The sequence below is a fragment of a genome, unplaced genomic scaffold (assembly GCF_019419815.1).
Source record: "Pyrus x bretschneideri cultivar Hongxiangsu unplaced genomic scaffold, Pyrus_bretschneideri_v1 Contig14, whole genome shotgun sequence".
NCBI lineage: Eukaryota > Viridiplantae > Streptophyta > Magnoliopsida > Rosales > Rosaceae > Pyrus > Pyrus x bretschneideri.
In genome coordinates, this window is record NW_025999435.1 from 2,136,457 (window position 1) to 2,145,496 (window position 9,040).

Below are 9,040 nucleotides of genomic sequence, written 5' to 3' on the forward strand. Positions count from 1 at the left end.
CACCCCGTTTTCCCAAATTCAAACATTTAAATCAAGTTTTACTAACGGGTTCCAATGTTGTACTTAGGTGCAATTACTATCGGAGACTTTGACTTTCCTAGTTCGAACGGCTATGTCTTTGTCGGTATCTGTGAGTGGGTTTTTTCTTTTCTATAGTGTGTGTGTGTGTGTGTATATATTTGTTAGTTTCCATTTACACATTTCATAAAGAGTTTTCTACAATATGCGTAGATTATCGTGACATGTATAAGAATTAGCGTATTAAAGGAAATTATGAAATTATACAACACCCTACGGGATGTACATGTATGCATAGTCTTATTTATGCCTTAAATTGAATTTACGGTAATGAATATCATTGTATTGATTAGAATTATCAAATTATCAATTTACTGTGGCATAATCATATTTACGTTATCTGCTCATTGTGTGCTGCACTGGTGTTAGTACTCGCCTGGGCTAGGGCTAGTCTTTCACGTGTATGTTCACATTGCACCACACGCTCACTTTGGATCCATTGTAGGTGCCAGTCCTGTCCTAGATTGCTATAGGCAATTAGGAATCGTATGTGATGCTTGTAGCGCCAGTCTTCACGTGATTGTAGTACTAGAGCGTAAATCCTTATTACACCTAATCCTATTCATGTCAAAATACCTTTGCATGAACTCGTGTGTCAGCTTGTGTCGATGAGCACTCGATGTGATATATTTATTTCTTCAAGATTTGGTGATTTCTAGAAGTTATATGCTTCTTTACGAATTTTACTGACATTTTGAGTTCTCAAGATGTTGCAGGCTCAGTAAATATTTTCTTACTAAACGTAATATTTATATTTGGAAACTATACTTGTTTTACGGTGAGGGGTTATTATGTTTTCAAAAAGGTTTTTACAAAACTTTATTTTTAGGCCCACTCACCCTTGTTTTTCACATCACTACACTTTTCCACATCACTACACTTTATGGCTTCGTCACCCTCTTGATGACGGCTAGCACAGCTTGATTCGGAGTCTAGGTGGACATTCCAGGTCAGGGTGTATCATAATGGGTATATCCATCTTCGTCAATACAAAAAATATATTCGTTTAGTTGAGACATTATAAGTTTGTAGGTATTAATTTCATTATTAAACATTTGATGTATAAAATGATCCAATGAATGGATTTTGTTGAGTATAAAAATTAAAACATTGATGATGTTGGCTTGTCTTTGATATCTCTCATAAGCACTTCAAAACTTTACTTTCCTACAAAATGCAACTTGTGTATTCTCAAGGTAATGGTTCGGAGAATAATGGATATACAACTACATACATATATATATATTATACTATTATATTATATATGAATTATATTGTTTACTATTCGGGTCGGATTCGGTTATGGATACGGTTTGGGGATCCCTATAACCATATCCAAAACCATAACCGAATAATATAAACGGTTTTTCCCCATATCCAAAATATACCCAAACTTCCATATCCAAATCCGTTCTATTCAGATGGTTATTCACGGTTATCGGGTTTAACGGTTAGAATTATCATCCCTATTTCTAGGTCTTAGTCCCATCTAATCCAAATCTGATGCTAATCGTACATGGATCGAGAAAGCCTACATGGATCGGGAAGCTAATGCTATTGGCTTTTTGTGTAATGCCTCCAAGGTAGAACAAGCATTTTTGTTGTTTAAAGAAATGAAAAGGAATAGTATTGTTCCTGACGTCTATACCTATACTATTTTAATTGATAGTTTTTGTAAAGCTGGCCTTTTGAACAATCTCGGAGCTGGTTTAATGAAATGATACAAAATGGTTGTGCTCCAAACGTGGTGACATATACTGCTCTTATACATGTGTACCTTAATGCAAAGAAGGTGTCTGATGCAGATCAACTGTTTGAGATGATGTTGATTGAAGGTTGCAATCCTAATGTTGTTACTTATACTGCTTTAATTGATGGTCATTGTAAAGCTGGTAGAATTGAAAAGGCTTGCCAGATATATGAGAGAATGAGAGGTAATGTGGACATCCCTGATGTTGATAAGTATTTTGGGAGTGATGATCAGAGTATTAGAGAACCTAATGTCTATACTTATGGGGCTTTGGTGGATGGTTTATGCATAGCACACAAGGTTAAGGAGGCCCGTGACTGAACCATATTATTTTTTATGCTCTTATAGAAGGATTTTGCAAGTATGGGAAGCTAGATGAAGCACAAGAGGTGTTTGCTAAGATGTCAGAGCAAGGGTACAGTCCAAATGTGTATACGTACAGTTCTTTGATTGATAGACCGTTTAAGGATAAAAGACTGGATCTCGCTTTAAAAGTCTTGTCCAAAATGTTAGAAAACTCGTGTGCACCAGATGTTATCTACACAGAGATGATTGATGCCCTGTGTAAAGTTGGGAAAACAGATGAAGCCTATAAGCTTATGCTGACGATGGAAGAAAAAGGGTGTTATCCAAATGTTGTGACTTACACTGCAATGATAGATGGCATTGGGAAAGCAGGTAATATCGAAAAGTGTCTTGAGCTTTTTAAACAAATGAGCTCTAAGGGTTGTGCTCCAAATTTTGTCACCTATGGGGTTTTGATAAATCATTGCTGTTGAACTGGACTACTGGATGAAGCTCATAAGCTTTTGGATGAAATGAAACAAACACATTGGCCTAAGCATATGGCAGGCTACCGTAAAGTTATTGAAGGTTACAATCGAGAGTTCATGACCTCTCTTGGGCTTTTAAATGAGATGAGTGAATGTGACACAGTGCCAATTACTCACATATACAAAGTTCTGATTGATAATTTTGCAAAGGCTGGAAGGTTGGAAGTGGCTCTTGAGCTGCTTGAAGAGATTTCATCATCTTCACCGTTTACATCTGTGAACAAGAATATGTACATTTCATTGACTGAGAGTCTTTCACATGCAAATAATAAGGCACTGGAGATGTTTGCAGACATGATAAGGCATGGTGGTTTTCCAGAGCTGGATACATTCTTTCATCTTATTAAAGGGCTTATTAAAGCTAACAAGTGGGATGAAGCTCTTCAACTATCAGATAGCATATGCCACATGGTTTGTCTCTCTAATTCGTCTTCTCTTCCATAATGTAGTTTTCAACTATTTCTTTTACATAAAAATTTCTTTTTTCTCTTTATGTACATTTTCAACCATTTCTTTTCTTTTCTTTGCTTCCATTTTTTAGGTGTGAATATGATACATTTAATGCCCTAGAAAATGAAAAAAAAATTCCTGTGGTTTTTATTTCTTAGGCCTTTACCAAATAAACCTCAATCCAGTGCTCAAACTAAGAATTGCACGGAGAACATCTAATTTGCATTTAAGAAATAATGAATAGATAAAACATTGAACTACTTCTTCTATGTTAATGGTTTTAATATTGAAAATTGTTGAATTTAATGTGACATTTTGTGTTGTGTGAGCACATGCACAATTAAGGAAGCACAGTAACGAGTCTATTTGTTTCTGTATAATCTGCATGTAGATTATATTTGCCTTTTGGGATATTACAATTTGACTTGGTATTTGAAGTGGGGGAACCAGAAGCACATGTGGTGCCAGAAGGAGAGCTCTGACGCTAGCGGGAGTGGCGGGGAAAGGTTTGGGGTTAATCGGCGATCGTCGGCTCAAAGGATTGAGAGCTCGCCGACGGTGACGACTCAGGTGGGAATGGTTTCTGAGTTTTGGAATTTTAGGGATGCAGGTTGTAGGGAGCGAGAAGAGAGAGAGGCGAAAGATGAGATAGAGGGTTGGGTGGGGGAGAACTCAGAGAAGGGGATCTGGGTTTTTGGGGAGGGGGCACACGGGTTGATTGTTTTTTTTTTTGGTTTATTGTTTATTGTTTTTTTTTTAATTTTTTAATATTTAATTATTGTTTTAATAAAAATGGGTCCCGTTTTTAGCTATGTCAGCATTTAACAAAAAAATTAACAGAAAAACTGACATATTGGCACAAATTCGTAAGATAAGATATAACATTATCAATTTAAAAAAATAAGGTATGAAAATATCGTGACACTAAGTAGTTTTTCGTACTTTACCCAATTTTCATTTTCTTTGAACACCACCATGGCACCATCCATTGGTGTATCCAGAATTATCCAGGGGTCCTGATGTAAGGGATCCAAGGATTTTTAAATGCGTCGCAAATGGTGTCGCTGATAATAATATAGCGCCTAAATGTTGTTTTAAGTTTTCAATTAGGCGCTTTATTTTTCAGACGAAAAAGAACGGGCGCGCCTTTCATTCTTCTCTCCCTCCACCTTCTCATCTTTCATATTCGACTGAAAAATGAGAGCCCTAATCCATCCAATCAGAGATTTTGGGAGAATCATCGGAAATTATGGACCACAATCGGAGATCCTGAAGCGCAATCGAAAATTTCGTAAGGCACTAGAATCATCTTCTCTCTTTTCTTATTCCATAACAACATAAGTGATTTCTAGGATTTTCTTTTTGAATTGATTTTTCTGCACTCCGCTAGTGATTAAAGCTTAAAGTTTCACGCTAGCAGCAGATAGATGTTGTCGGAGAATGGCAGCGGCGGTGCCAACAATATTGGTGGCGATAAGGAAGAGGAGCAGGAGCTCTCGTTTTTAACCGTGCCCAGTTGTTAGTTTTGCTATTTTTGCCATATTTTTTTGGTTAATTTTGGCAAACTTTGTCTAAATTTGAATTGTGTAATTCCTGAAAAGTTTAATATACTCGGATAAACTTGTGAAAATTAGCACTTTGAAAGCCCGTTTGATCAAGTCGTTGATTTGAGTATTTGAAATGTATCAGTTGCACCTGCACATAATTTTAGTAATTAGTTCATGGGAATGGAATTGCCTAATAGGTTAAGACATGGGTTTCTCATGGATTGCCTATTAGATGCTGTTTGAAAACTGAATTGTCGAAACTTGAAAGTTTTGAATCACCTTTTAACATATTATTAGGAGTTGAACTCTAAGTTCTTGATCATGTGATCCTTTATGTTCGGTTGATGAAACGAGCTCGCAAGAATTTGAGGCCAGTTACCGGCCAAAGCCTGATTTGCTAAAAGCTATTGCAGTATTTGCAGCAGCTGGAACTGGGTGGTGGCAATTAACCAATCCTGGGTTGCTGCCAATTAGATAACATTTTATTTCCAGCATGGTTGTTGAAAAGTGCCTTTCCCATGATTTCGTAAGTACTTCTTCAGCATATAATTGTACACATTTAAAAAGGATGCTTTGTTACAACGCTAAGTTGATGAGACAAACTCATGATACAGGAGTTGCCTTGGCACTGCGGTTTGGAATAGGATGCGTGGGCATCATTTTTGAAGAATCGCTGGCCATGAACAAAAGTGGAGTAGGTTTGTTAATGGTTGTCTACATTTGTTTGTGGTGCAGGGTGGATGAGCTTAAAATCTTGACCGAGGAATTTTTAGTCGATATGGCTATCAAGGAAGCATTTAAGGTGCACTTGTACTCTCCCACTTGTGCATAGTTCTTTCTTTGTGATTTGAAGAAGCTTTGATAACTCATACATTGTGTTTATGGGTATCAAAATGATTCTTAAACATTAGATATGAAACTAAATTAACGTGTATAAAAGTTATGGAATACCCGAGCATTGTTGGGTTTGTTGGGTCACCAGCAACTCTAAATATATGTTATGGAATGCAACTTCACATGGTAGTTTATACAATTAGTTTTTAGAGTAAGACCAATGATAAATTGAAGAAAGATATACAAACATTACTTAAATATTACACGTTTTGCTTTTTATGACGCAAATGTACTAATTAAGTTTACACAATCTAATCAACCAATTCTTTTTGTAATTCATAAAATAGCTAACTCATTCAATAGTTCTTGTGACATAGTTGATCGAAGAAAAGATTTGATGAACGTTAATTTTGAAAAACTTCTTTTTGCAGAGGCAATGGTAACTGGTATGGTTAACAAAATTCTATAAGCAAATAATCAATGGCTCAAAGTCGGTAAACTTCTTATTTGAATGGACAAAGTTTGTAATATTAGTTTATATATAAGGTAATGCTAGGGAAACCAAAATATTAAACCAATTTGCAAACCAAATATGTGGTTGTTGATAATTGGATTATCACTTAAGTGTTGATTAACGTGCGTCTTTCATATTGGTGACACATCATTTGATTTTCAAATTTGGTTTAAAATTTTGGACAACTAATGAAAAGGGCTTTAAAACTTTGAGTTTTAATTAAAAGGATAAAAAGGTGTTGTAAGTGAATAGTGCCGGGAGTGACTTTTTAGAGTAAAATTGTCATTTTTCATTAAAGTGAACAATACCGGGAGTGTTTCATTAAAACTCCTTTAAAATTTTGATATCCCTAACATTATCCCCATATATATATATGTATGTATGTATAATTAGGGATCCCCTCCGAAGTGGGGTCCTAGACTGCCCCGCCTACTCCGGCTACCCTCAGGAGCGGTCGTGGGCTTATCAGCCATGTATGCTCATTGTTCACTTGCTTGCGCATGCCTTTTCTTCTTCCTCCCATCTATGTTGGCGTTTTTTCATAGGGGCTACTCAAAGGCTTGTTGGCATGTGCAAGCAAGGAAACTACTCAAAGGTTTTTTCATATGGACTGTTCTCTTTACTTCGTAACGGCAATCTAAAACTTTCAAACAGTTGGTTGGTGACTTGAAGGCATCTTATGTTTCTCAGATTGAACTCAGCATGCAATCTGACATCTGTAGGAGGAACTGGAATAAGCCTAGCCTAAAATCTGTCATACGGTCACATTATTGGTAGGAATAAACACCCCCAGTTGTGTCCTAGGAACAAGCACTCAATGATGCTAATTTCCTCATACGCATGTCAGATTGCATACTGGTTTTGGTTTTAGAAGCATAAGACATTTAACATATTGAAAGTTTAGCGTTTAGGGCTACCAAATCCCTGTTGTACGTCGTCGTTTTCTAAGGCATCGAAACCTTTGTCCTTCGAGTTCGTGGTTTTCTGATTCTTCCAGGCGTTACTCACGTGTACGGCAGCCTGAGCGCGTGGAGGTCTCGATTGATTCCTTGGTCTAATTTTCCGCGAATCGCAATCCGACGGTGGCGATTGCGTCGGCGTAGAACCAATCGACAAAAGTGGATCTCTTCAATGTGTATTTTCGACGAGCCAGTTTGGAACGCAATGGCCAGATTAGTGGCAATGAAGCAGTCGCTTTCTTCCAGGGCTCCGGTCTCCCCAAACAGGTCTTGCGCAGTTTCTCTCTACATGTATATGCTTGTGTGTATATATATTATATATATTTATATGTATAAGTGGATGTATATTGTAGTGTGTATGATTATATTTGTGTAATTATAGTGGTTGATCGGGATTTATGCTGGTGGAAATGTGTTCCAAATCAGATTGATTTTGAATTTTTAGTCTAATTGTAGTTGAAGTGGTTAATGTGAGCTTGGGATGTTGTAATTCGCTGATCTAAGCTGAGATTTTTATTTTGCGTCAGGGCTGTTCTTATTTTACCCGAGGGGTTTGAATTAGCCCCCTCCCGATCGTAGTATAATGCGGAATTGATGTTCAAATGGTAGAAAATAAGAAGATGAAGGACTTAATACAACAGTTAGTGAATTTGAGATAGTTGTGTTATCAGGTCATTAATTTACTTTTTGGTGTATTCTTTCGACCTCAGTTGGTAAGCAGACTTTAGAAATGTGTTATAAACTTATATGACCCAAGAATTGTTTATTACATTACAATTGTGTAGTAGTGAAAACCTGCAGCATAAGATGACTACGGAATAGTTAGGATTGTAGCATACAAGGGAAATGTTCTTGGGTCATGACCACATTGACAAATAGGTTCTTGGAGCTTTATATTTGTTTTGCTGAAGGAATTTCCAAATCAAATGATAACCGGGGGCATAATATGTTAAAGATTGATTATATGAGTGCACTTTCTCATTATCTTTTTGTAACAGAAGTTTGGATATGTTCTAGTTTTTGTTTTGGACGAGGATATGTTTTAGTTTAATATTGGTTGCTTATATTTATTGGCAGATTTGGGCACGTGCAGACCCGGGGCAGACTAGTTTCCTTGGTCAGGCAGAGTTTTACAATGCCCTTAGAATTGTCACTGTGGCACAAGTAAGAGAGAACTTACGCCAGAAATGGTGAAGGCAGCATGATATGGCCCGGCTGAAGCTAGAATACTTGCACCCAAGATAAATCTTGCAGCAACACCCGACTCATCGTTTGGAGATGATGTGTTTTCTGCAACCCCATCTTAACCAAAGCAGAATTTTCCTCCTGGCAACGTACTTATCTCATCAGCCATTGTGCCAGTATTTGTTGGGACCCAGTCTTCAGCTTGCCCAAGTACCCAGGTTGGTAGCCAGCCTCAGCAGGCCCAGTCATTTGCAAAAGCAAACCAGCAGGTGCTACTAGAGTTTCATCCAGTGCTGGGAACTCTGCTTCTAGTCAGTCTCATATATCATGGCTTAGTTTGACGCAAACTGATGTTCAGAAGTACACCAATATTTTTGTGAAAGTTGACGCATACAGATGGGAAGATCACTGGTGCACAAACCCGCGACCTATTTCTGAAATAGGGACGACCAAGAGGTAGTCCTATTTTCTTTTTATTCATCTTTTGGCTTGTGTTTTACAGGCACAGGTGCCATATATGTGCTTATTGAAGCTCTTTTCTTCAGTTTGTTTCTCTTCATGTTAGCTGTTAACTGAACTGATGTATCTTTGCAAAACTTGTACTATCCCTATCCCGGAGTTAAAGTTGTTTATTTTTCCTCTTCTGGGTGGTGGATGATTGACAATGTTTTAGTTGTTGGAGTTTAGCTTGAATTCCTCAACATAACAGGCTAGATCAAGCATATTTTTCTGCGAGATGCTTTGCCGCTGGATGTTCGTCCTTTGCATAATGTGTTCGTATTTAGATGTAAAAACTTACGTATGCCATGGGTACTTTGTAGATATAAAATTTTATTTGTAATTGGGTGTAATTTTTTGCTGGCCAATTGACATACAAACATCCATAAATA

The 9,040-nt window shown here is 37.2% G+C and overlaps 1 protein-coding gene across 9 annotated transcripts; it reads left to right on the forward strand.

Moving 5' to 3' along the window:
• The first annotated feature begins 3,920 nt into the window (after positions 1 to 3,920).
• On the forward strand, positions 3,921 to 8,794 carry LOC108868174. 9 transcript variants are annotated; one of them, XR_007256601.1, is made up of 5 exons: positions 3,933 to 4,402; positions 4,532 to 4,629; positions 5,072 to 5,184; positions 5,273 to 5,460; positions 8,043 to 8,794. XR_007256601.1 is itself a non-coding variant. In XM_048579725.1 (3 exons), the coding sequence occupies exons 1-3, from the start codon at positions 4,309 to 4,311 to the stop codon at positions 5,933 to 5,935; spliced, it is 294 nt and encodes a 97-aa protein (XP_048435682.1). In that variant the 5' UTR covers positions 3,928 to 4,308; the 3' UTR covers positions 5,936 to 6,160. The 9 variants fall into 9 exon arrangements, 2 of the variants coding, with proteins under 2 accessions (XP_048435682.1, XP_048435681.1); XR_007256600.1 differs by having other exon boundaries at positions 3,934 to 4,402; positions 4,502 to 4,629; XR_007256603.1 differs by lacking the exon at positions 5,072 to 5,184 and having other exon boundaries at positions 3,921 to 4,402; positions 4,502 to 4,629; positions 5,394 to 5,460.
• The last annotated feature ends 246 nt before the right edge of the window (positions 8,795 to 9,040 follow it).

What these genes read in the sequence shown, in the direction of transcription:
- LOC108868174 (XM_048579724.1), top strand. Translation starts at nt 4,309, where the DNA reads ATGAGAGCCCTAATCCATCCAATCAGAGATTTTGGGAGAATCATCGGA. An exon ending in GAAGCGCAATCGAAAATTTC is followed by an intron (nt 4,403 to 5,272) that starts GTAAGGCACTAG and finishes CTCATGATACAG; the next exon opens with GAGTTGCCTTGGCACTGCGG. An exon ending in CTATCAAGGAAGCATTTAAG is followed by an intron (nt 5,461 to 8,042) that starts GTGCACTTGTAC and finishes ATTTATTGGCAG; the next exon opens with ATTTGGGCACGTGCAGACCC.